Below are 27,877 nucleotides of genomic sequence, written 5' to 3'. Positions count from 1 at the left end.
TAGAACATTGCCAGTGTCCTAGATGCCCTCCAGCACCTTTTCCCTTGTCTCATTCCTGATCGCAGAAGGAAGGGTCTCAATATTTACCAAGTGTAGTGCTTGCTATAGTACTCTGACAAAGTTTCTTTTATTCTTGGTTTGCTAAATGTTTTCTTTTAATCATGAATGAGTTTTCATTCTTTGATACTGGTTTTGGGGGCCTTCTCTTTTTCTTCGTTAATCTTATTATATATAGGGTTATCAGTTTTATTCATCATTTCAAAGAACCAAGTTTTGGTTTTATCATCTTCCCTATTACATGTTTTCTTACTTCTTTTTATTCTTTATTTTTGCATTGAATTCTTTCTGTGGTTCTTTCTCAGGCCTCAGCTACTTTTATCTTATGCGTGCATTGGTCAGCACTGTGCTGAATACTCAAAGGGGTCTGTTTTGATACCAGTTCTCTCAGACTGGGTGTCCGCCAGTTTAGTTCTGACACTGCCTATCCAGAGTTAGTGTACACCCCGCAAGATAAGGTTACAAGACTTTCCCCACATAAGATGCAGGTCTTAGAGGCCACCTGTACTTTTGACCAACTAACTATAGATTGAGTGCTTCCCACAACCCCATCAGATTGGATGATTCACTAAAATGACTGAAAGCACTACAGTTAATGGTTATATTATAAAGAATATAGACGAAGATCAGCCAAATGAAGAGACAGACAGGGCAAGTCTGTGGGGGAGAGTGCAGCGCTTTTGTGTCCTCATGGAGGCCAGGGGTTTCATCAGCTCAGCACAGCAGTGTGTCACCAGCCAGGATGCTCCTGTGAGTTGCAGTGTCCGAGTTGTTTTTTTTTTCTGAATATATATATTTTATTGAAGTATAGCTGACTTACAGTGTTTCAGGTGCACAGCAAGGTGATTCATTACACATATACACATATGTTATTTTTCAGATTATTTTCCATTATAGATTATTACAAGATATTGACTATAGGTCCCTGTGCTATACCGTAAACCCTTGTTGCATATCTATTTTTTAAAATTAGAAATCTAGCATTCTATTCATACTAAGTCAAATGAGTGGAATCAAAATGTCAAAAATTTTTTAGTTAGGCAAAATTAATAAGTTTTCTAAAATATATATATTATGCATACTATTTAGTATAGTATAATATACATATATTATGCTATACTATGCTGCTGCTAAGTCGCTTCAGTCGTGTCCGACTCTGTGTGACCCCATAGACGGCAGCCCACCAGGCTCCACTGTCCCTGGGATTCTCCAGGCAAGAATACTGGAGTGGGTCGCCATTTCCTTCTCCAAATATATAAATATAAATACAAAAGCTTTTCTGTGCTTGCTAAAGGCTTCAGAAAAAACGTCAAAAAAAAGATGGAGAAATTGGAAAACATAATCTAAATGAAATGGGAGCACTGAATATGAAATAGAGAAAGTAAAACTAGATAAAAGTAAAAGATCATCATATGGTCCAGTTGTTTTTAAAATAAACATGGCTGCTAGTTAAAAACATCTGGAGCTCTGGGGAAAAAAAAAGCAATACCTGAGCATTTGTATTTTTCAAAAAAATTTCAAGATAATTCTGCTATGCATCAGGATTTTAAAAAGCGATTAAAGGTTTTTCTATTAAATGGTAGTTTTGGTGATACAGAATTCTATTATTTTCCTGTTGACCAATCATGATACAGTGGTATTGAGTACTAGTTACATAATCACAATAGTAAAAGATGTTTATCAGTTTTCACAATCAATAGCCAGACCAAAAAAAAAGATAATTACAATTGCAAGCCATAATGGGAACATGTGCTGTGCTTAGTCACTCAGTTGTATCCAACTCTTTGTGACCCCATGGATCCTGCCAAGCTCCTCTGTCCAGGTAAGAATACTGGAGTGGGTTGCCATGCCCTCCTCTGGGGGAATCTTCCCAACCCAGGGATTGAACCCAGATCTCCAGTATTGCAGGCGGATTCTTTACCATCTGAGCCACCAGAGAAGCCCAGTGTAAAATAATTACATACAATTTGGAAAGTCAAGCAGGGTGCTGTGGTAAGTGGAAATGCATATATGTACATGTTTGCATCTGCCCAGCCAGTCTGTGTCTTTTGGTTGATGCATTTAATCCATTTAAATTTAAGGTAGTGATTGATATGTATGATCCTATTACCATTTTCTTAATTCTTTTGGGTTTATTTTCTGTAAGTCTTTCCCTTCTCTTGTGTTTCCTGCCTGAAGAAGTTCCTTTAGCTTTTGTTGTAAAGCTTCTTTGGTGGTACTGAATTCTCTTAACTTTTGCTTGTCTGGAAAACTTTTGATTTCTCCATCAGATTTGAAGGAGAGTCTTGCTGGGTAGAGTATCCTTGGTTGTAGGTTTTTCCCTTTCATCACTTTCAATATATCCTGCCATTCCCTTCTGGCTTGTAGAGTTTCTGTTGAGAAATCAGCTGATAACCTTATGGGAATTCTCTTGTGTGTTATTTGTTGTTTTTCCTTGTTAATATTTTAACTTTGTCTTTAATTTTTGTCAGTTTGATTACTGTATGTATCAGTGTGTTCCTCCTTAGGTTTGTCCTGCTTGAAACTCTGTGCTTCTTGGACTTGGTTGACTATTTCCTTCCCCATGTTAGGGAAGTTTTCATCTATTATCTCTTCAAATATTTTCTCAGGTCCTTTCTCTCTCTCTTCTTCTCGGACCCCTATGGTGCAAATGTTGGTGCATTTAATGTTGTCCCAGAGGTCTGTTAGGCTGTCTTCCTTTTTTTCATTCTTTTCTCTATATTCTGTTCCGTGGCAGTGATTTCCATCATTCTGTCCTCCAGGTCATTTATCCGTTCTTCTGCCTCAGTAATTCTGCCATTAATTTCTTCTAATGTATTATTCATCTCTGTTTTTTGTTTTTTAGTTCTTCTAGGTCTTCGGTAAACATTTCTTGCATCTTCTCCATTGTTTTCAGAGCTCCTGGATCATCTTCACTATCATTATTCTGAATTCTTTTTCTGGAAGGTTGCCTATCTCCACTTCATTTAGTTTCTTTTCTGGGGTTTTATCTTGTCCCTTCATCTGGGACATAACTTTCTGTTTTTACATCCTAATTAACTTTCTGTAATGTGATTTTTGCTCCAGCTCCTGTGGGATTATGGTTCTTGCTTCTTCTGTTTGCCCTTTGATGGATGAGGCTAAGAGGCTTGTATAAGCTTTCTGATGGGAGGGACTGGCTGTGGGGAAAACTGGGTCTTGCTCTGGTGTGCATGGCCTTGCTCAGTAAAGTTTAATACAATTATCTGCTGATAGGTGGGGTCATTTTGTTGTCCTCTGATCACTTGATCTTTCAGCAGCATTTGATACAGTTATCTGTTCCCATTTTTCTTCACTTGGCTTCTGGAATAACAGCCTCTCCTGGTCTTCCTCCTGCCTCACCCATCTCTTATTAGCATCCGCTTGTTCTCTCCAACCTCCAAGTGTTGGCATGCTCCAGGTCTCAGTCTTTTATCTTCATAATAGATCCTGTGGTGATCTTAGCCAGTCCATGGTTTATCCATCTCATCTACATCTTTGTTGTTCAGTTGCTCAGTCGTGTCCGACTCTTTGCGACCCCATGAACTACAGAGAGCGTGCCAGGCTTCCCTGTTCATCACCAACTCCCAGAGCTTGCTTAAACTTGTGTCCATTGAGTCGGTGATGCCATCCAACCACCTCATCCTGTGTCATCGCCTTCTCCTCCTGCCCTCAATCTTTCCCAGCATCAGGGTCTTTTCCAGTGAATCAGCTCTTCACATCAGGTGGCCAAAGTATTGGAACTTCAGCTTCAGCATCAGCCTTTCCAATGAATATTCAGGGTTGATTTCCTTTAGGATTGACTGCATTGATCTCCTTGCTGTTCAAGGGACTCTCAAGAGTTTCTTCCAGTACCATAGTTCGAAAGCATCAATTCTTCGGCGATCAGCCTTCTTTATGGTCCTGCTCTCACATCCATATGTAACTATTGGAAAAACCATAGCTTTGACCAGACAGACCTTTGTTGGCAAAGTAATGTCTCTGCTTTTTAATAAGCTCTCTAAGTTAGTCATAGCTTTTCTTCCAAGGAGCAAGCGTCTTTTAATTTCATGGCTGCAGTCACTATCTGCAGTGATTTTGGAGCCCCCCAAAATAAAGCCTCTCATTGTTTCCAGTGTTTCCCCATCTATTTGCCTTGAAGTCATGGGACTGAATGTCGTGATTTCATTTTTCGCTGTTGAGCTTTAAGCCAGCTTTTTCACTCTTCCTCTTTCACTTTCATCAAGAGGCTCTTTAGTTCCTTTTCACTTTCTGCCGTTCGGGTGGTGTCATCTGCATATCTGAGGTTATTGATATTTCTCCTGGCAGTCTTGATTTCAGCCTGAGCCTCATCCAGCCTGGCATTTCGCATGATGTACTCTGCATATAAGTTAAATAAGCAGAGTGACAATATACAGCCTTGATGTTCTCCTTTCCTAATTTTGAACCAGTCCGTTGTTCCATGTCCAGTTCTCACTTTTTTTTTTGTAGTTTTTTTTTAATTGAAGGATAATTGCTTTACAGTATTGTGTTGGTTTCTGCCAAACATCAACATTAATCAGCCATAGGTATACATACGTGTCCTCCCTCCCCATCCCACTCCTCCAAGTTGTTACAGAGCCCAAGTTTGAGCTCCCTGAGTCATACAGCAAATTCCCTTTGGCTGTCTATTTTACGTATGGTAATGTATGTTTCCATGTTACTCTCCATTCAGTGTTGCTTCTTGACCTGCATATAGGTTTCTCAGGAGGCAGGTAAGGTGGTCTGGTATTCCCATCTCTTTAAAAATTTTCCACAGTTTGTTGTGATCCACACGGTAAAGCATCTGCCTGCAGTGCGGGAGACCCGCGTTGATCCCTGGGTTGGGAAGATCCCCTGGAGAAGGAAATGGCACCGTACTCCAGTACTCTTGCCTGGAAAATTCCATGGACTGAGGAGCCTGGTGGGCTACAGTCCATGGGGTAGCAAAGAGTCGGACATGACTGAGGGACTTCACTTTTGCTTTCACTTACACAAAAGCTGTGACAGGCTTTAACATAGTCAGTGAAACAGAAGTAGATGTTTTTCTGGAATTCTCTTTTTCTATGATCCAATGGATGTTGGCAGTTTGATTTCTGGTTTCTTTGCCTTCCTAAATCCAGTTTGTACATCTGGAAGTTCTCGATTTATGTACTGTTGAAGCCTGACGTGAAGGATTTTGAGCATTACCTTGCTAGGAGGTGAAATGAGTGTGGTAGTTTGAACATTCTTTGGCATTGCCCTTCTTTGGGATTGGAATGTAAACTGACCTTTTCCAGTCCTGTGGCCACTACTGAGTTTTCCAAATTTGCTGGCATATTGAGTGTGGCACTTTAACAGCTTCATCTTTTAGGATTTGAAATAGCTAAGCTACATCTTGAAGGCTGTCACCTGTATTTCTGTAGATCCACTTCTCTCCTTACCACCATACTGGTAAGGAGAGATGGGACATCTCTATGTGGTTATCAGTAAACATTTGAAATGTACTGTGTCTGAAGCAGAACTCTTGATATATCAGAACTTGTTGTCTGCCCACCTGAGTGTCCTTCAGTCTTTTCCCATTCTCCCTGTTGCTCTGGTCACAAACCTTAACATCATCCTGTATCTTTTCTTGTCCTTACTTCTTACATCCAATTTACCAGAATTTCTGCAGTGCATTTCTATATTAATTACAGTAGCACAAGATGGTATTAAAAAACCAACCCCTCAAATCTTAGGACTTACCCTAAAATAAATTAATTTTCATTCACGTGAAAGTCAAAAAACATGTTCCCACTTAATAGGTGGCCTTGCATGTGGTTGTTTAGGGTCCAAGCTCCTTCCATAGTCAAGCTGCCCTCCTCTAGGGCTCAGCGTCCTCCCCATTGCCTGGTGGGGGCTTGGGGGACAGCTGATGGAAGTTTAAGCAGGGAGGCTTTCACGGATGTGGTGCATATTTCTTCCACTGCTGTTGTGCTGACCAGGACTTAATTGTCACATACTTAACTGGAAGACACCACTTGTTACCATGTGTTCAGAAAGAAGAAGTAATGTGCTTGGTGACCTGTTAGCTGGGCTTTGCCACGTGTCTTCTTTCTAGTTTTCTGCTTTTGCCCTTCTGTTCCTGCTTCCACATAGCAGCCCCAGTGATTTTAAAATGTAATCCTGATTCTATCGTTTTTGTGCTTAAAACTCTCTAGTGGCTGGCTTCCTGTTACACTTAAGTAAAAACCATACTCGTTACTATGGCCTATTCCCCTTCTCCCCTCCAGCTCATTCACAAGACGTAGTTCACAAACCTTGACATCATCCTGAATCTTTTCTCATCCAATTTACCAGCAATCTCTGCAGTGCATTTCTGTGTTAATGTGCATAGCACAACCTCATGGTGTAAAAAAACAGTTGTTCTAGCCTTCTTACCCATTCTTTGAATACGTCAAACATAATCCCTACCTGGGCCTTTACGCTTGCTATCTTCTCTCTGAATTTTCTTTTCCTGAATCTTTCTACAGTTCGTTTATTATTTTTCTGCCTAATAATGTGGTTATGTACCACTGTGTAACAAACCACCCCAAAGTTTAGAGGCTTTAAACAACCATTTTCTCATCTCATAATTCTGTGGCTTATGGACTCTGTTGGACTCAGCTGGGTAGTCATTTTTTCCCACATGATGGTGGCAGATCACCAAGTCAGTTATCAAGGGATTGGACTGGATCCACCAAGAGGACTCACCTACATGACTGGTTGTTGATGTTGGCTGCCAACTGGGAGATCAGTGTGCCCTGACACGTGGGGTCTCCTGGTGACTTAACCTTTTCACAGCCTGGTGGCTGAGTTCCAAGGGAGAGTCCCCAAAAGCATGTCTTCCAAAGTAGTAAAGTAGAAGCAGCTGATCCTGGTATAGGGTAGGCCAGGCCATGTACACCTTCATCTTGTGTTGTTTTCCTCATAGAAATTATCACTATCTGAAATTAATTTTTTGTCAATTTATTGTCATCCGCCACTAGAATGTAAGTTTCTTAAAGACGACCTGACTGGTCTAGCTTTCTGTTAGCCCCATCACGACAGTGCTAGAATCCAGCAGCTATTTTGTAAATGTTGAACAGAGGAGTGCTGAACTCTTCCCCAGGCTGTATTCTCATTCTGTTTCTTGAAGTTAATGATATCACCGTTTTTGTTGATGGTGGGCCTTGAAATCTTACAGCCCTGTCTGTCATCGTTCTCCTTTTTTCCTTCTACGTGCATCCAGCTGCCAAGGTCTCTAGAATTAATCTTTAAAATGTGTCTGGGGGGTTGTTTCTGGTCTCATTGCCACAACTCTTTCAGATCAACATCCTTTTCTACTTCAGCCTCCTTTTGAACTGAGTGTACATTTAATTCTGGTTTCATCTTCCCCAAATATAGTTCCCATCCCCCTTGAAAACTATTGTTAGCAGGTAAAGTTAGTTACAAGCTTTTTACTTTGGCAGAGTCATCACAGCCCACCTCTCCAACTCTGTGTTCCACCATGTGCGTCCTCGTGTTTGCAGTTTCTGAGACGAACATGTTGCTTTCTGCCTCCCATGTCTTGCACTCTTAGAATGCTGCCCATACTACAGAGTCTATTTCCCATGCCCATTCCATGAAATCTTCCCGGTTGTTCCCAGTCAGATGTGCTATTTCATCCTTTCAGCCCTTGAAGCTCTGCTCTGAATCCTTGCTGAGGCCTTGATTGTTTGCATTTCCTGCTTACATTACTGAGTGTCTTTCACTTGCTGGCCACTGGGCTGGTTGTTGGGTTTAGAGAGGGGTGAGGCAAGATGGAGGAGAGGGCATTAGGAAGGTGAATTCAGACTTAAGTAAGGAGTTAACCTTCCCTGAAAGAGTTCAGATTATAGTGCTGTGGTTTTCTACCTTCATTGTGTGATGGAACCAGCAGGGGAGCTTTGAAAATCCCTACACTTGGTTTTGACTAAAAAGATGCACAGCGTGAGAGTTGTGAGTTAAGTTTTATTTAGGACAAAATGAGAACTGCAGCCAAGAGACAGCACCTCAGGTAGCTCTGAGAGATTGCTCCAAAGAGGCCCTCCAGGCTCCTCTGTCCCTGGAATTCTCCAGGCAGGAATACTAGAGTGGATTGCCATTCCCTTCTCCAGGGGATCGTCCCAACCCAGGGATCGAACCTGGATCTCCTGCATTGCAGGCAGATTCTTTACCATCTGAGGCACCAGGGAAGCCCCCAGGGGAAGGTAAATATATGATTTTGATGCAGGGGGAGTTCAGTGCAATCAGGTGCTTACTTTACAAAAGGTTTTCTGCTAGTCACAAGGAGCTGATGTCACCACGAAGGGATTTAGTGCTTTTCTAGATAACGAGGAGATGCAAGGATTGGGATCATGAACTCAGTTCCCGAAAATATCTGTCTGAAGACCTCTTCCACCATTTCCCTGGAGCTCAGAACGCCTCATTCTCTGCCCTGAATTCCCCGCAGGGGCTGTTGAAGGTTTGCAGCTGCAGCAGCACAGGGTTCGGTCTTTGCAGAGGCAGATGGCGAACACCCCTGTTGTTTTTCAGTCACTGGCAAATGCTTTTGGCAAGTGCGTGTTTGTAGTTGACAGGCCAGTGCCGATTTGTAGACAGTGGTTCCTCACCTAGAGATTCTGATTTAATTGACTTGGGAGGTGGCCATAATATTGGAAAATTTAGAAACTTCCCAGGTGATTCTAATGCAGGATTGAGAGCCTTTGTGGCAAGGGACGAGACTGACCAGTAAGTGGTTAATTTCAATCTGTGTTATGCTAGAAGAAGAAACAGCACACCAGGAACACAAAGAAGTGTTTGGTTTAGCCTGAAGTTACTTTTATTCCTACAACTACACTGTAAGCCATTACTGGGCAGGGCCCAGGGCATTCCCATCTTGGAACTCCCTCACCTGATCCTTATTCACAGAGGCTGTTTGACAGAACATTCTGCAGTGATGGTAATGCTCTGTATCTGCACTGTCCAGTTTGGAAGCCACTCTGCCCAGTTTGGAAGCCACTAGCCATAGGTGGCAATTGAGCACTTGAAATGCAGCTAGTGAGAATAAGGAAATAATTTGCAGTGTAATTTTAATTTAAATAGCCACGTGTGGCTAATGGCTGCTGTATTGGACAACGTTGAATAGAGAAGATAGTGTGTTGAAACAATTTGACAGTGTTTATGCAGAGGCTTAGATGAAACAAGCTATTTTCTCTGAGAGTTTAGTCACCTCATTTGAATCTTAATTTTGCACCTTTTAAGTTTCCCATTTCCCACAGCTTTACTGAGAAATTATTCATATACTGTACAATTCATCCATTTAAATTGTATAGTTCAGTTTTTTGGTATATTCACAGATAATGCACAACCATTTCCACAGTTAATTTTAGATCACTTTTCATCACCTCAAATAGAAACCCTGTAAACAGCTCACAGATATAGAGGGAAGACTTGTGGTTGCCAGGGGGCAGGGAGTTGGGGGAGGGATGGATTGGGAGTTCGGGGTGAGCAAGACAGACTATTATATTAATACATAGAATGGATAAATAACAAGGTTCTACTGTTTAGCACAGGGAACTATATTCAATATCCTGTGGTAAACCATAATGGAAAAGAATACAAAATGGAATGTATGCATATATGTACTGAATCACTTTGCTACACAGCAGAAGCTAACACAACATTGTAGATCAACTATACTTCAATCAGAACAAAAGCTCTGTACCACTTAACTACCACCCCTGTGTCTCTTATATCCTCAGTCTCTTATATCCACTTACCAGTCTCTCTAGACTTTCCTATTCTGGACAGTTCATGTCAGTGGAATCATAATATATGGTTTCTGGTGACTGGCTTTTTTCACATGGCATAATGGGGGCTCAGTAGTGAAGAACCCACCTGCTAATTCAGGAGATGCGGGGTTGGATCTCTGGGTGGGTACGATTCCTTGGAGAAGGAAATAGCAATCCAGTCCAGTATCCTCAGTGGAGCTTGGTGGGCTACAGTCCATAGGGTCACAAAGAGTTGGACATGACTTAGCGACTGAACAACAAGGTTTTCAAGACTCTCCCACGTTGTAGCGTGGATCAATACTTCATTCCTTTTTATGGCCTAATAATAATCCACTGTGTGATAGTCATTAGCTTATAGACATTTGGGTTGTTTCTCCACTTTGGCTATTGTGAATAATGCAGCTGTAAATGTTTGTGTACAGGTTTTTGTGTTGACATATATTTTCACTTCTCTTGGGTATATACCTCGGAATGGAATTGCCAAATCATTTAGAAAAAAAAAAATATATATGTATATAGTCTCAATGAGACTGTGTGCACATGTATGTATGTGTTTATATACAAACACCATTTTACTAAGTATTTTTATTTCAGTTATTATGACCCAGAGGGATGGTATGGGGAGGGAGGTGGGAGCGGGGGGTTCAGGATGGTGAACATGTGTATACCGGTGGTGGATTCATGTTGATGTATGGCAAAACCAATACAATATTGTAAAGTAATTAGCCTCCAATTAAATAAATTTATATTAAAAAAAGGAAGCATTATCTTAACACTAGAAGTAGGTTGTTTTTATTAAAAGTAATCATACTTCAATATATGTGCTAATTTTTGTAGCATTCACGCAGGATGCTGTATTCTCTGCTCCTCTGTGAATGTCTGTGGCTGATAACTGCTTATGCTCATGATGATGAATGGATTGATCCCACAGACATGCTTAACTATGATGCTGCTTCAGGAAGAATGAGAAAATCTCAGGTATTTACAAAAATCCATGTGTGTATAATACCCTACCAGTCCTGTGATGGAAATAGTCTACATTTGTTATTGTTTTTCACAGAGCTGTGAAAGAGTCCTATGTCAGTGATTAATGACCATGCAGAATATCTTCCTGTCTCTTAGCCTAAGATGATTTCAACCCCACCTGTTTAATTCTGTTTCAGATTAGAATGTAAAGCTGATCAAGAAGCAAACCCATTTGATTTTAGTTCTTAGCTAGTATATAAATTTGAGGCTGTTATTTTTTTGGTGGTTTAATACAGTTGAAGAATATAACAAGCAAAGCCATAAAATGATGGAGTCAAAATTGTAGTCTTCACTAACTGTAGATTATTTTTACAACTGAACTATAAAGAAATAAAACCTCTCTCTGCTTTGCTTTAGGTGAAATATGGTATATCAGAGAAAGAAGAGGTCAATCCTGACTTGTCATGTGCTAATGAATTATCAGAATGTTACAACAGACTTGATTCTTTAACTTATAAGGTTAGGATTTTTTATTCATGATTTTTGTATTACTTATAGTATGTTAAATTGTTCTGTGTTTTCTGTCTTTGCTAACATTTCTTGTGTTTGTATGGATGTGAGAGTTGGACTGTGAAGAAAGCTGAGTGCTAAAGAATTAATGCTTTTGAACTGTGGTGTTGGAGAAGACTCTTGAGAGTCCCTGGGACTGCAAGGAGATCCAACCAGTCCATTCTGAATAAGATCAGTCCTGGGTGTTCTTTGGAAGGAATGATGCTAAAGCTGAAACTCCAGTACTTTGGCCACCTCATGCGAAGAGTTGACTCATTGGAAAAGACTCTGACGCTGGGAGGGATTGGGGGCAGGAGGAGAAGGGGACGACAGAGGATGAGATGGCTGGATGGCATCACCAACTCGATGTACATGAGTTTGAGTGAACTCTGGGAGTTGGTGATGGATAGGGAGGCCTGGCGTGCTGCGATTCCTGGGGTTGCAAAGAGTCGGACACAACTGAGCGACTGAACTGAACTTGTGTTTCTATCTAAAGTACAATTTACAAATATATAAATAATTTTTTTCTTTAATTACCCTAGCCTTGGTTTCGCTTTACTCTGGCCTTGAATTTTTAAAAATTGTACTTTTATTTTCCTGTAATAACATTTATCTCACTATGTTGTAATTATTTCTTTACCAGGCTGAACGTTTCTTGGAACAAAGAATAATTTACTCATTCTTGATGCTCTATCACCTGTCACAATGCTGGACTGTAGTAACTCATGACAAGTATAGCAAATGAAGAAATGTCTCTGCTGCTAGCTTATAAGCGTAACAGTTGCTCCTACAAATATAAGGGATTATTATAATCTGGTGTGTGGTAACTCTTATTTCATTTATTCAGTCCTTTTATTTCTGTGGCTGCAGTAGAGTTTGAGAAAGGAAGTAAGTCAAGATTGTTGGTTGGTTGAGTTGTTTGGGTTATGCTGCAAGAACCCACCTCTGTTGGTTTTGAAGCAGGGTGCTGGCGGCAGCGTGGAGGAGGCTGGGATGGGGGATGGCAGAGGTGCAGCAACGCTGAAGGCTCACCCTGAGGCTGTGACGGGGTGAAGAGAAAACTTTTCTGTGGTAGAATAGGCAAGTTGTGGTGGTTGAGGAATAGGGAAGAGCGAGAGTGAATGGGGGAGGGTTCCAGCTTGAGAGGCTGGGAGAGCTTGCTAATTGAGATCCAGATGTATCCCAGTGAGGTCTATAAGCAGCTGCTTGTGGTTCTTACCAAATGTGAATGTTGTCTCATCTGAGTGCTAGCAAAGAAAGGCTTGGATAAAATTTCCTTCAGTCTTAACTGCATTTTGTAGTGTAGTGAGCTAATTTGGCTGCCTGGTAGGAAATGGAGAAATGCCCTTTTACTGAAATTTTTCATTCCATTGTTTGTGACTTTGGGTCTGACATTGTAAAAACATGATTAGTAAAATGAAGTCTTTAGTCTTTGTTTAAAAAATTTTTTTTTACTCTTAAAAAGAAATTTAAAAATGTTAAGGTTTGTAAACCTTGCCTAAAAGCTGAGGAGTGCCCTGTGACTTCTTGAGTGTCATTCTGTCCTGGGTCTGTGTGTGCTGCTCAGTTCTTACGTGTTTATCATCTGAAGCCCATTCCAGTGCTCCACTCAGCTTGTGGTCCACACTCAAGTAATAAGTGGAAGTTGCTTATCGCAGGTTCTAAATGTCTTACGACGTGCACTACCCTCACTCAGAAACTAGCCGCTCTGGTGATTATAGACCTGAGTTCAGAGGAAGTCTGTCCTCATGAGGGATTCTGTGCAGACGGGCTGCCGTGTGTGGACGTCTGGAGAGGCCTTAGTTGAGTTGCTCAGTCGTGTCCAACTCTTTGCGACCCCATAGACTGCAGCACGCCAGGCTTCCCTGTCCATCACCAACTAATTGTTCAAACTCATGTCCTTTGAGTCGATGGTGCCATCCAACCATCTCATCCTCTGTTGTCCACTTCTTCTCCTGCCTTCAATCTTTCCCAGCATCAGGGTCTTTTCCAAGGAGTCAGTTCTTCGCCTCAGGTGGCCAAAGTATTCCTGCCATTTGGTAGGGCATGATTGATAGTTGGCAGGAAAAATCAGCAAAAGGCCAAAAAGTAATACACACATTCAAGAAAATCTTTGCTGTGTCCTTCATCTTCTAGCTGCATGTTGCCTCTGTTTTTGTTTGGCTGTGCTCTCTTTCTATTTTTTTTCTCCCCTTTTCCTTTTTTCTTTAAATCATTACTTTGGAATTAGGAAGGGGCAGATTGGTCCAAATGTTCTGCTTATCCACATCTCTGCTTCCTTGTTTCATGATATTCAGCTTTACTGCTGAAAGTCAGCAAGAAAACTGCCGGTTGGTGCAGTATGGGACTCCTGGTGCTCTTTTGTTGCCTACTCTTTGCAAAGAGAACCCACAGAAAGCAGGCCAGCTCTACATTTTAATCAAGCTTGATGAACATAACCAGCTCCTTACTTTGACCTTGATGGGGCCACTAGGCTAGAAACTTGACCCTTACATTAAACTCTGACACTAACTAATGTATTTGTTTTGTGGTGCAGATTGATGAATGTGAAAAGCAAAAGAGAAAAGACTATGAAAGTCAAAGCAATCCGGTTTTTAGGAGATACTTAAATAAGATTTTGATTGAAACCAAAAAGCTTGGACTTGTGAGTATTTGATGTGATACTAATCAGTGTAGTGGATATTTTTGTTGTGTGTTAATCTCACATTATGTCAGCAGTGATAAAGCATCATTATGCTTCAACAGAGAATACCTGACTTGCCCTTTTACCAAAACCTTAATCATGCAGGATTGAAGGTAGCGGCCTGCTGGTTTGGTGGAAGGCAAGTGAGCAGTGCTGACCCTTCTGCTCTTTCTTATAGTTCACGGGAATTTACTTACTCTGTGCACTGCTGTACCACCTAATTGAGTTGCGGGGAGAGGGAGATTGTTTTAAATTTGCTATTTGAACTTTGCTGATCAGTTGCAAACTTAAACTCATGACTTGGTAAGGAAATTCTGTTCCAGTCCTTAGTTCTTTTCTATCATTTCCACACTTTCTTGTTCAAATGATGTAATATCATTACATATTGAGAAAAAGAAAAGTGGGTTTTAAGATTTTTCCCCTAGCTGTTTATTGTGGCAAGGGCTGCTTTATAGAATTACATGTCATGGACATATTGTTCATGATTAATATTAAGATTCCATTTTTTCGAGTCATTGTTTTCCCTTCAGGGAGTTGAAACATCTAGAAAACTTTAAAAAAGGGAAGGTTAAAATGAGCAATAATCCCACATTATTTTGGAGATGTAAAAGCAGATGTAATCATATGTATAACCTTCAGTTAGAGTCTTACAACAAGTGCAAGGTGGAAAAGAGTCTGTTTTATAGACGAGGAAACAAATGGAGCTAGAAAATACTCAAGATGGAGAAGCTTGAAATAGTTTTGGTTTTTTAGAAATATTTAATCAGTGACTACTTTTTTATACTTACTGATGATTTGTGATATTACATGACACTTGGGTTTTTCTCATTTTATACCTACTTTGTAATATAAAAATCAGTATTTACTGTTAGAAAAGATAATTTTCTCTTATGTGAACTGTTTAATGTTTATAGAGATTTTGCTAACCTGTACTCGCACTAATAAAGATAGTTGTGCATGTCATGTATGTTCGTGGAAGCCCAGATTTTGCTGCTTTTTGAGATCCTTTTTGTTTTTCTTATTTTTACACTCTAAATTTTAGGCTGTTTGAAAGCTGTGTCAGCAAATGGAAAGTCATAAACTGAATCATAAAATAATGATAGTTTATCCTCACTATTTGTGGATTCAAATTTTGTAATATTTTGAATACTAAACTTTATTTGTAACCTCAGAATCAGTACTCCTGCTTTTGTGTCACCCTTAGACATGCTCAGAGTGGCAAAACATTTGAGTTGCCTGATGAGCCCACTTTCAGTTGAGGTGAAACAAGGCCATTTTCAGCTCTCGTGTTATCTTTTCAGGCTATTTTCTAATTTTTAAACTTTTGCTGTTTAAAAATCTCCCAAGTGTTTTGCTGTCTAGTGATCCTAAGCACAGGGAGGCTGAGCTGTGCCTTAGAGAGAAATACCCTTGTTAGATAAGTACAGTTCAATCTCGAGTCATAGTGCTATTGGCTATGAGCTTATTGTTAATGGATCCACAGTGTGTATTAGGTGTCTTTAAACAGTAACATAAAAAGGTTATGAATTGATTGGTTGATGAAAATATGGGTGCAGGAAACTAAGCCCATATTTCCTTTAGGAACCATGGTTCAGTATTTGCTAACTGGTTCAAGGTGACTTTATAGAATGTAAGTACTACAGATAGCAGGAATCAACTATAATTTAGTAAAATGTACTGTATGTTACTTGCATAGAGTTTTATAATTTTGAAATGTTTTATAATTTTAAAAACATGTTTTAAATTTGAAAATTTTGTACTTTTGAAATGTTTTTCATGTTTATTATCTTTGGTTTTCATGTTGGCCTGTGAGACAGACAGGTAGATATTATTATTCTTATTTTATACCTGGGAAATATCATGAACTAGTTATATATTTAGTTCCAAGTTGGTTTTATCTTAATGTTTCATTGAGTAATGATAAAATTCTCCTTTTCTGTTTTTTTTTTTTTGGCAAATTTAATTCAGCCTGATGAAAACAAAGATGACATGCATTATGATGCTGAGATTATCCTTAAAAGACAAACCTTGTTAGAAATACAGAAGTTTCTCAGTGGAGAGGATTGGAAGCCAGGTGCCTTGGATGATGCACTAAGTGATATTTTAATTAATTTTAAGTTTCATGATTTTGAAACATGGAAGTGGCGATTTGAAGAATTTTTTGGAGTGGATCCGTATAATGTGTTCATGGTAAGATGGGATGAGGGGCACCTGATTAACAGTTTACTTTTTAAAATACTTTAAAAACTTCACCGTAATTATATTGAGAACTCATGCTAAGTCACTGATACTGGCTTGATGAACATGCAGCACAGTGGTACAAATGATTTTGTGTATTCAAGTCCAGTTCTTTTTCTTTGCTCTCAGTCAGCTCTTTTGATGGGGAGGATGGCTTGGCAGTGACTCTGTGTTTCTGTTTCCAGGTGCTTCTGTGTCTGCTCTGCATCGTGGCGTTAGTAGCTACTGAGCTCTGGACCTATGTTCGTTGGTACACCCAGTTGAAACGTGTTTTTTTCATCAGTTTTCTCATCAGTTTGGGATGGAATTGGATGTATTTATATAAGGTAATATATAAGTAGAAGTTTCTAAAACTCTAAACTGTTATTTCATAATAGGAGACTAAGCTATTTAGAGCTAGTGTAACCTCGGGTGAGGGTGTGAGGCAGTGATTGGAGTGTTGGTGAGGAAATTGGCAGCTGCTCAGATGTCCCTGGATTTTTGGGTCCTTGACCAAGTTAGTGGAGGGAAATGTGCAGTCCTGATTTTCATCCTGCTTATGTGTGGCATCTGGACAGCTAAATTAGAATAGAGTTATGTAGAGAAGTAAAAAATTCTCATGTTGGTAACTTGGGGTATGTCTTTTTTATTCTTTGCTAGAAATGATGCCAAAATACTATTTTCTAAAGTTAGATTATTTTATGACTATAAGAATGGTGTATTTATAGCAGAGAATATAGAAAGGATAGAAAAATACAGAGAAATTTAATTTTTTAAAAATTGTCTAGGGAATTTCCCGGTGGTCCAATGATTAGGAGTCGGTGTTCTCACTGCCAGGTATCCGGTTTGGGGAACTAAGAATCCTGCAAGTTGTATAGAGTGGCCCCCCAAAAAAAGTCTATAATTTTACCACCTAAAGATAACCACTGTTGATGTTGTGAGGTATTTATAAACTTTCCCAAATTTTTATTCTTTAAAAATCAGGACCACATTATATATTAACATTTGAACGAAGCATTATTTTTCGTGACAAATTGACATATTGTTCCTGTCAAACTAGCATAATCATTGAAGAAAAATTTTAGACCTTTTAATGAGTCAAGTGGCCAGCTATTTTCAGTGAATTCATCTGATTAAATCTTTGTGATATTTCTTTAACCTTTCTCTCTAAGTTCTGTAGCTTCTAGAACCAATTATTTACAAATTAGAGGAAGGAAGAAAGTTTGGTTGAAAATTATCTGTGATTTCCCCCAAGGCTTTGATTTATAAAAGACATTTTGGCCATTTGTGCTGAAAATCATTCAAAGCAAAACACCATTTTGTCATGAATTGTTTGGGAGAGTGAGTAGGCACTTAATATGTATAGTTATGTTTTGGGGCATGACGTGAGCTATATTTGAACTAATTTTTAAAACAATCTTCTCAGTAAAAAGGTTTTCTAGAATTCCTCCTCATAATTATTTTAAAAGAAGGCAATTGTAGTTAGTTCTTTACCAATTGAATGTGTTTTGCCGTGAGTTGAAAAGAGCCACTCTTTTAAAATAATATGTATTTTTTTCTGTGAAAAATTTTTAAATAATCTGGTTTGGATGAATGGTGAAGACACGCTTTGAAGTGTGGTTTTTAGGGTGAGTAGGCATAATCTTTATTGTTAGTAGCCTCTCATGGTTCCCTTTGGTGTTGGTCAGCTCGCTTTTGCCCAGCATCAGGCTGAAGTTGCCAAGATGGAGCCACTTAACAATGTATGTGCTGAGAAGATGAACTGGAGTGGAAGTCTCTGGGGTAAGATATTGGTTCTCTTGGCTTTATTTTGAGTAGAGTTTCTGAGAATGAGGAAACATTTTAATAATTACAAACAAATGATAAAATGCCAGAAGGAGGCTTTCCATGACTGAATCGTTAGTATCAGAACCGGCAGGAAGAGTTGTAGGCTTCAGTGACTTCTATGTTTATATGTCACAGGAAAGGGATAGAAAGTATGTATGTGTCAGCTCTGATATTATCTGTCTGCCTGAATTGGACTCACTTGTGTTTGTCTAGTTCTTAGCACAGTGTCTAGCACGTCCTGGGTCCTCAGCAGAAGTTTATTAGAGTATTTTCCATCTTTGATTTCATCTCTGTATTGACTTGTGAAATCTTATGTTGTAGCTTCGCTGTATGTTTTTTTTTCATTAAAGGGGAAATTATTTTACTTTTCTTTTCCTTCAGATTTTATAAACATTCTCACTAATGTTGACTGCCTTTAGTTATATGTACCTAACAATGGGAGTGGTTTAATGATCAAATACTGTTTGTAAATAAAAGTCCAAACAATGACTGATTCAGAATAGAATTTCGGCAGCAAATCAAGGTGTCCAAAAAATTAATTTTCTTAAAAAGATATGGGAGCTAAACCAGCCCAGCCTTACTTCCCAGCCTCAGGGAATAACTGAATGCCTCCTGTAGCTCATACTAGTACATAAAATATTATTCAGTTCAGTTCAGTCACTCAGTCATGTCCGACTCTTTGCTACCCTATGGACTGCAGCATGCCAGACTTCTCTATCACCAGCTCCCAGAGTTTCCCCAAACTCATGTCCATCAACTCGGTGATGCCATCCAACCATCTCATCCTCTGTCGTCCCCTTCTCCTCCTGCCCTCAATCTTTCCCACCATCAGGGTCTTTTCAAAAGAGTCAGCTCTTCGCATGAGGTGGCCAAAGTATTGGGAGTTTCAGCTTCAACATAGTCCTTCCAATGAACACCCAGGACTGATCTCCTTTAGGATGGACTGGTTGGATCTCCTTGCAGTCCAAGGGACTCTCAAGAGTCTTCTCCAACACCACAGTTCAAAAGCATCAGTTCTTCAGCGCTCAGCTTTCTTTATAGTCCGACTCTTACATCCATACACGACCACTGGAAAAACCATAGCCTTGACTAGACGGACCTTTGTTGGCAAAGTAATGTCTCTGCTTTTTAATATGCTGTCTAGATTGGTCGTAACTTTTCTTCCAAGGAGCAAGCATCTTTCAATTTTATGGCTGCAGTCACCATCTGCAGTGATTTTGGAGCCCAGAAAAATAAAGTCAGCCAATGTTTCCACTGTTTCCCCATCTATTTCCCATGAAGTGATGGGACCGGATGCCATGATCTTAGTTTTCTGAATGTTGAGCTTTAAGCCAACTTTGTCACTCTCCTCTTTCACTTTCATCAAGAGGCTTTTTAGTTCCTCTTCACTTTCTGCCATAAGGGTGGTGTCATCTGCATATCTGAGGTTATTGATATTTCTCCCAGCAATCTCTTTAATAATTTTCCACAGTTAAAGTATTATACATGAGTCTGATTTAGAAGAAGAGAACTAATGTTCTACTTTGTTTTATAAGTAAAGAATTGACTTTTTAAATTTAATTTTATTGAGATAGTTGTAGATTCACAGGCAGTTGTAAGAATACAGAGAGATCCTACAGACTCTTTACCCATTTCCCCCACTGGTAACATCTTGCATGATTACACTAGTGCAGTATCACAGCCAGGATATCGACTTTGATACAAGCCACCTATCCTACTCAGATTTTTCCAGTTTTTTCTTGGATTCTTTGGTGTGTGTAAAGGACTGTTTTTAATTATTTACCATTTAGAAATCTTCATAAAATATTTTCTCTGTATAAGACTTGTATAATTTGAATGGATTTTTAAAATAAACATTTTGGACATGAGATGACATTTTAGAAAATCACTATTAGTAGGAGTCTATTTGTAAACATAGTTTAAAATTAATTGGGGGTTGTGGGGGGAAGGAGAGTTAAAACTAAAATATTATTTGGGAATGAAATGCAACTTAAAAAAAAAGACTGTTTTTTGTCTTCTAACAGAATGGCTTAGAAGTTCATGGACCTATAAGGATGACCCATGCCAGAAATACTACGAGCTCTTACTAGTCAACCCTATTTGGCTGGTCCCCCCAACAAAGGTTAGAATATATTTTGTGAAAATTACTTACACAAAGTGAGTAAAAAGTCTCTGTTTATTAAAACTTGTTTTTTTTTAACTGTCACTTTGCTAATAATAAACCTTTGTTCTAGGAAAAATACTTCCATTACTGTCGTTTCCACATTAAAAGTATATGATAACATTTGTGGAATTTCGTAATTTCAGCCTCAGCACAGTTGATTTTGACTTACTCTATGCACCTCGATCCTTTGAGGGAAAAAATTAAGTTGCTTTTACCTTTCATTGTAGGCACTGGCAGTTACATTCACCAACTTTGTCACGGAGCCATTGAAGCATGTTGGGAAAGGAGCTGGTGAATTTATTAAAGCAGTCATGAAGGAGATCCCAGTGTTACTGCACATTCCAGTGCTGATAATTATGGCATTAGCTGTCCTGGTTAGTACATAGCACTGTTAACAATTAATAGGATTTATAGAAAAAGGCAATTCTAGGATTATTAGGGTTTTTTTTTAGTGTTGTAAATTGGGCTAAATCATGCTTAATGGCATGGAAAGATGATTTTTAAGTGATAAACGTTTGTTTATATTTGTCCATTCCTCTTAGTAAGAAAATGGTTCTCAAGTTTAATTGTAGATGTCAAAGTGGTGATTTAGAATAATACCCTCTTTTAATATTTGTTTTTTAAACTTTGTGAATCAATACACGTGGTATCAGTTGCTTATGTCCTCGTTGAGAAAAGGGGCATTATTTCAGTGTGAGCTTTTTTGCCACACTGAGAACTGGAGAACATTGGTTTTAGCATAGAATCAGAGAGGGATGTAGAAAGAGGTGCATGTACTGAGAAATAATTTAGGGGATCCAGGAACAGAGATTTATTAAGGAATCTTACAGTGTTACTTGTCATTCATCCATGGTCTCTTCAGCTCTTTTTTGGGTTGATTTTCAGCCCTTACCCTAATAAAGTAGTTGTCCCATAAAACAAAATGTAAAGAACTCAGATGTGCCATGGGAAATTATTAAAGAGTTCTCTTCCCTTAAGGATGTAAAATTTACTATGTTCTGTTTACTTAAAATTGATACTCTTTTGGTATTGCTGTTTGGCTTGTGACTAGGATTCATTGGTTCAGGGATCTGTTTTTGTTAGGTGACATTCGTGCAGTAGTAATTTAGTCTCTGAGACTGAAGTTAATAGCAAAACCCTATTATTGCTTGTTGCTTCATCTGCTGCCTTTTGCTGCTCCATCTTTAAAGAGTCATGTCTCTACTACAGTGGTTTTCAAATTTTTCTTCTCAGGACCCTTCTGTAGTCTTAAAAACTGAACACCACAAAAGCACTTGTTTGTGGGAGGTTTATTTATTGATATTTATCAGAAATTTAAAAAATACAGGTATCCACAAGCCCACAGTGCATGGGCCATCAGAGTGAGGGGGTCATTCTAGCCCCGCAAGACTCCACTGTACGTTTCACAAGGGCAGAGTGAAGAAGACTTACGTCTTTGTATTATGAGAAGTTGAGACCTCACAGATTTGTGGAAGTCTCTGGGACCCCTAGTGGGTCCCTGGGCACACTTTGAGAACTACTGCCTAGTTTTTCCTTGGAGTGTGACTCAAAACTTTTTGAATTTTAGCTGTGGCTAAAGCAAGTTTATAAAATAAATAAAGCTACTGGAGAATATTTGTATAATGGTATGCAACTTTAATTTTCAGCATCTACCTTATATGATGGAGGTGAATATAGACAGCATATGAGCAATGATCAGACAATTAGTACCTTTTAAATTTCTAGGCTTTAGCCTAACTGCCATTATATAATTCAATAAAAATGTGTCCAGCTGATTGAAATGTCTACTTAATACTTAACGATTTCTCAAGTTTTGTTATGGGCTCTTCTGGTTCTATATTAATCTAGAGAAGAGATCTTTAATGAAAACCCTGTGAAACTAACATGTTTATGTCTATAACACAAGTTAAATTACATACTTTTGTTGGCATCAAGGAAATCACCTCAAAATTTCATTGTCAGTCAGTCATTAAGTACTCAGGAATATGTATTTCTTTTCCTTCTAGAGTTTCTGCTATGGTGCTGGCAAATCAGTCAATATGCTGAGACATGTGGGTGGTCCTGAAAGAGAAGCACCCCAGGCGCTTCAGGCAGGTGAAAGAAGACGGCAGCAGAAAATCGATTATAGACCCCATGGTGGAGCAGGTGATGCAGATTTCTATTATAGGGGCCAAATTAGCCCCATTGAGCAAGGCCCTAATGACAACACATATGAGGGTAGAAGAGATGTTTTGAGAGAGAGAGATGTTGGCTTGAGATTTCAGACTGGCAACAAGAGCCCTGAAGTGCTTCGGCCATTTGATTTACAAGAAGCAGAGGCGAGAGAGCATCCCAAGGTCGTACCTGGTGTAAGTCAGCAACTTTTTATTTTGCTGTCTCTTATTAATAGGCTTAAGTGCTTCCTATTAAGCTTTCAGTTAAGTGTTCTACTCTTACCTTTCATGGTTAATTATATCACCAGTGATACAATTATTCACTCTGTTTCCCTCATTCTGGTCAAGTTAGTCCAGCCTCAGAAGAAGTGAGATTTAATTTTTATGTTAAATACTAGTTAGCAGTAATTTGTTAGAACAGATAGCAATTCGTTTTATAGGAAGCCAACAAGTGACCATGACTGAAGTTTCTACCTTTGAAGAGATCAGAGAGAACTACCCCCTGAGGCTGGAGCCTTAGGGAGCTGGCCCACAGGAGAGCCCTGAAACCTTAGCTAGATGGGAGAGTGAGCTGGGGAAGGATCAAAAACCTTGCTTTTCCAAATCTTTTGGCTGGCTAGACTAACTTTTTTTATCTGGGGAATGGTCAGGCCTCTTTTCCACCATTATTGGCCATTTAAATAAAGGGACATTTCCATTTCTGTTTGAAAGAAGAATTTGTATTGTCATTTGCAAGGTTTACATTGCAGATGTAAACCTTTGGGAAACCGTGACGAACACAGTAGAATCTAGGAACTTGTAGAATCCTTCCCATGGAGTTCCTGAGAAGGATAAAACATCTGCGTCGGTCTAGAAAATTAAGATGTTCCTTTCACATGAAACCGTTAGTCACTCAGTCGTGTCCAACTCTTTGCGACTCCATGGGCTGTAGCCCACCAGGCTTCTCTGTCCATGGAATTCTCTAGGAAAGAATACTGGAGTGGATTGCCATTCCCTTCTTCAGGGTATCTTCCCAACCCAGAGAGACCCAGAGATCGAACCCAAGTCTCTTGCATTGCAGGCAAATTCTTTACCATCTGAGCCACTGTTACTTAATCTCAGAAATACTCCAGTTCCCAGCTCACTTGAAGGGAAAGCCAAAGATATCAAAATGGCCTAGGGCCTCCCACTGCTCTCCCCTCCCATGCTCCCTCCAGGCTCATTCTGCTTCAGTCACAAGGGCCTCCTGTCTGCTCCTTGAGCTCAGCCTTTGTACTTGCTGTTCATTGTCTAGAATGCTGTTCCCATATATTCATAAGGTTCATTTCCTCAAGCCTTTACTCATATCTTTTCAGACCACGCTAATTTAAACAGCAATTCAGCCTTCCCACCCCCAGCATGATACTTTATTGCCCAGTAGTGAAGAGGAACTAAAAAGCCTCTTGATGAAAGTGAAAGTGGAGAGTGAAAAAGTTGGCTTAAAGCTCAAATTCAGAAAACGAAGATCATGGCATCCAGTCCCATCACTTCATGGGAAATAGATGGGGAAACAGTGTCAGACTTCATTTTTCTGGGCTCCAAAATCACTGCAGATGGTGACTGCAGCCATGAAATTAAAAGACACTTACTCCTCGGAAGGAAAGTTATGACCAACCTAGATAGCATATTCAAAAGCAGAGACATTACTTTGCCAACAAAGGTCCGTCTAGTCAAGGCTATGGTTTTTCCTGTGGTCATGTATGGATGTGAGAGTTGGACTGTGAAGAAGGCTGAGCGCTGAAGAATTGATGCTTTTGAACTGTGGTGTTGGAGAAGACTCTTGAGAGCCCCTTGGACTGCAAGGAGATCCAACGAGTCCATTCTGAAGGAAATCAGCCCTGGGATTTCTTTGGAAGGAATGATGCTAAAGCTGAAACTCCAGTACTTTGGCCACCTCATGCGAAGAGTTGACTCATTGGAAAAGACTCTGACGCTGGGAGGGATTGGGGGCAGGAGAAGGGGACGACAGAGGATGAGATGGCTGGATGGCATCACTGACTCTATGGACATTAGTCTGGGTGAACTCTGGGAGTTGGTGATGGACAGGGAGGCCTGGCGTGCTGCGATTCATGGGGTTGCAAAGAGTCGGACACGACTGAGCGACTGAACTGAACTGAAGTTCAGGGAAGGGGGCAGGAGTTTTCTTGCAGTCTTTTGTATCCCTAGGACCTATAACTTAAGGTATGCTCAGTGAACATTTGTCAAATGAATTATTCTCCCCAGGCAAGAGGAATTACAGTACTGGTCACCAGTCTTCCTGACCCTTCCTAAGCTGGGTCACTAGACCACCTAGCATATCCTGAGTGTCCCAGTCTTCCATAGAGAGTTCTTTTTTTAATGTTTATTTTTAATTGGAGGATAATTACTTTACAAAGTTGTTGGTTTCTGCTGTAAAACAAGGTAAATCTCATAAGAATATATATATCCCCTCCCTCTTGAACCTCCCCACCATCCTATCCCTGTGGGTCATCACAGAGCACCAGGCTGAGCTCCCTGTGTGAGGCAGCAGCTTCCCACTGTGTTTTACATGTGGTAGTGTCTGTTTCCGGAGAAGGCAATGGCACCCCACTCCAGTACTCTTGCCTGGAAAATTCCATGGATGAAGGAGCCTGGAAGGCTGCAGTCCATGGGGTCGCTGAGGGTTGGACATGACTGAGCAACTTCACTTTCACTTTTCACTTTCATGCATTGGAGAAGGAAATGGCAACCCACTCCAGTGTTCTTGCCTGGAGAATCCCAGGGACGAGGCATCCCGGTGGGCTGGATGTCTATGGGGTCACACAGAGTCGGACATGACTGAAGTGACTCAGCAGTGTCTGTTTCAGTGCTGTTCTCACAATTCGTCCCTCCTTCCCCCATTGTGTCCCCAAGTCTGTCTTCTATGTCCATAGACAGTCCTGTAAAGCTTAACATTTATCTAATTACAGTCCAGCACCGGGACAAGGACTTGAAAGAATTCAATGTTTGCTATAACAGATTTGTGGGAACTTGTTGAACATGTATATTACAAACCTTCATGTTATGTTAATTGAACAATTACAACACTGTAATTCTCTTCTTTGTAGCTTAAATCACCTAATTTGGAATCGAAGCCCAGAGAGATGGGTGAAATCCCAGGAGAAAGCACTCCGACAGAAAGCAGTACCGAAAGCAGCCAGCCAGCGAAGCCCGTCTCTGGCCAGAAGGTGTCAGAGGGTGTAGAAGGTTGCCCTGCAGTGGAGAAGGCCCAGCTTAGGACTGATGCCGCAGGTGGCCCAGAGGAAGGCAGCACGTGCAGCCCAGCAAGCACCGCAGTGGAAGTGTGCGGCTAGAGGAGCACAGACACGGGCCACGGTTCTGAGGTCGTCTTCAAGTTCTGTAAAGTAATCTCTTCACAGCTGTTTCTTCTGCACATATTCTGATATTTACTACATAGGTGCCAACTTTAAACATCAGTATTTTTACTGACAATCAGAATTAACAAGTGTGCATGTATCTCTGTCCAAATTCATTTCTTTGATATTAAGATGCATCCCATAAAGTTTTTGAAGTGTTAATTTTGGAACAGGATCTCATAGATGAACATATGGCAGGTATTAATGATTTTGAATCGTGAAAAAGACCGTGTGAGGTAGGGGACATTGAAAAAGAAGTTGTTTACAGGCATGTATAGGAACCAACTCACCAAAGTGTGCTTTGCCTTTTGGAAGTCCTGTGATACCTACTTTAGTTAATAGAATTATTTCTTAGTTGTGCATCGGACCCAGAATGTTTCTAAAAATGGTAGCTACTCAAAATCAACATTGAAGGAAAGTCACTGTAGTCAAGTTTACCCTTGAGGTTTGCCCCTGAAGCCATGCGCTGCAGCATTTTAGAGCAGCCATGGAGTCTGCATCACCAGTGTCAGTCTGACCCCCTGTAGGCGGCCCACCAACCAACCTCATTGCTCAGCTCTTACAGCTGTTACTGGGCCTGCTTCTTTATCACCCTTTTACTTTATCCTTAGCTAAGACAGAACTGAAGACTGTCAGGGGAATTTAGATTACATAGCTTGTTAAATTGATAATCTCAATTTTACATACTTTGAGAATGGCTTTATTTCCCCAGCAAATAAGTACACAGGCTTTATAAGGCCTGTGTTCCTTGCTACTTAGAATCCCAGATTTGAGGTTATTAGATATTACTGTATCTTACAGTATAGTAAACCATATTGTCCAAGCCATATGAAGATCTAAATTTTAGAGATCTATACAAAGAGAAGGATAAATACCATGATAAAAGACGAGTGGGTTTTTAACCCTAGACAGGTGATATAATCCACACTTTAGTTATTCTGATTTTCAAACTGTTCTTCATTTTAAACTTAAAAAAAAAAAGCAATTTATAAATTTTGCACGAAATCTAGCTAGGAAGCCACAATTATACGCATTTGGGTATTCTTTTAACCTTCACACTACAAGTTCCAGTCAGCTGCTTACTAAAAATGATACGAGTCGTTTTAAAATTTTCATGCAGGCATTTCTTTTAGAAAAGATTTAAAGCATTTGCTTTTCTATGTTTTTTTTTACATGAAATGCAGAATACCCCTTCTTGGATCCCAGAAGCATCACTTAGATGCCTATAACAAATTTAATTTTGTGTTAATATTATTTTCTAGCTTAATACTGCAAAACATCATTAGTATTTCATCAGAAAGGTAATTTTTTCCAATAAATGCAAAATGATTTATATAAAACTTTACAACACAGGCATGTAAGGATGTCTGCATTTTGGGATAGACTTGTGAACATCGATGCATATAAAGTAGTCCTCTGGGGGCCAGGTCTGTTTACTCTGCTGGTGAATGTGCTCCCAAGGTGCTATTTATCCTCTGAGCGGTGAAATGGATCCTCAGTTGATAGACTGTAACTGTGAGAGTAGAGTTAATGTTATTTTGCACTTCTGGCTGCTGCTTATCAGTCCAAAAATGAATCTTTACAAGAAAATTTAAGTAAAAGTTCACCTTTGTATTCTTTCATTACAGACAACCATTTGGGGATAAACTCTACTTTGACAGCTAGCAAGGCAACAAGGTACTGCTGTTGGAAGATAACAGCAGAGTTCAGGGAAGACTTATTAAAGCAAATTGAATATTCAAGGTCAGTTTGTAACTAAAAGAAATAGGCTTGTTTATTGTTTAGCCAACATTTATCATTAAAGTCAAGGATTATAGTAACAAGCTTTTAGGAATAGCAGACTGAGGCAGACAGCTTTTTTAAAGCAATTTTTAAGTGGAATGGCTAACACTGAATGTTTATGGGGTCTAAGACCTACACAAAATAAACACTTATTTTTACATTATTGTGTTTTGGTATGCTGTCTTTGCTCAATAAATGTGCTTGTAAGAAAAAGCCCCACAAAATTTAAGTGCAGGTTTTAGTTTTAAACAGGTGCTAATCCAGGACATTATACCCTATATATAATAAATAAAACATAATATAATAAACCTTGGCCATTTGGA

The 27,877-nt window shown here is 39.6% G+C and overlaps 1 protein-coding gene across 6 annotated transcripts in view; it reads left to right on the top strand.

The window, feature by feature from the left end:
• The window catches only part of CLCC1 (chloride channel CLIC like 1), a 33,130-nt gene extending 5,413 nt beyond the window's left edge, over window positions 1–27,717 (top strand). For 2 of the 6 annotated variants that reach the window (XM_086391576.1, XM_086391572.1), the window contains exons 2-12: window positions 10,659–10,799; window positions 11,205–11,306; window positions 13,873–13,980; window positions 15,988–16,209; window positions 16,443–16,583; window positions 17,925–18,018; window positions 20,088–20,185; window positions 20,455–20,601; window positions 22,234–22,575; window positions 25,464–25,739; window positions 27,401–27,717. In XM_086391576.1, the coding sequence (XP_086247702.1) occupies window positions 10,671–10,799; window positions 11,205–11,306; window positions 13,873–13,980; window positions 15,988–16,209; window positions 16,443–16,583; window positions 17,925–18,018; window positions 20,088–20,185; window positions 20,455–20,601; window positions 22,234–22,575; window positions 25,464–25,709 (1,629 nt within the window). In that variant the 5' untranslated portion in view covers window positions 10,659–10,670 and the 3' untranslated portion in view covers window positions 25,710–25,739; window positions 27,401–27,717. Of the gene's footprint in view, window positions 1–10,658; window positions 10,800–11,204; window positions 11,307–13,872; window positions 13,981–15,987; window positions 16,210–16,442; window positions 16,584–17,924; window positions 18,019–20,087; window positions 20,186–20,454; window positions 20,602–22,233; window positions 22,576–25,463 lie in introns of all 6 variants that reach the window. The other 4 variants (XM_086391574.1, XM_086391571.1, XM_086391577.1 and 1 more) reach the window with 3 other exon arrangements.
• The last annotated feature ends 160 nt before the right edge of the window (window positions 27,718–27,877 follow it).

This window comes from Bos grunniens, chromosome 3, assembly GCF_055505025.1.
Source record: "Bos grunniens cultivar Pamir isolate PY7600 chromosome 3, Bosgru_T2T1.0, whole genome shotgun sequence".
In the NCBI taxonomy this organism is placed as follows: Eukaryota; Metazoa; Chordata; class Mammalia; order Artiodactyla; family Bovidae; genus Bos; species Bos grunniens.
Note: the sequence above shows the minus strand (reverse complement) of the source record. Positions and strands in the feature narration are given on the sequence as shown.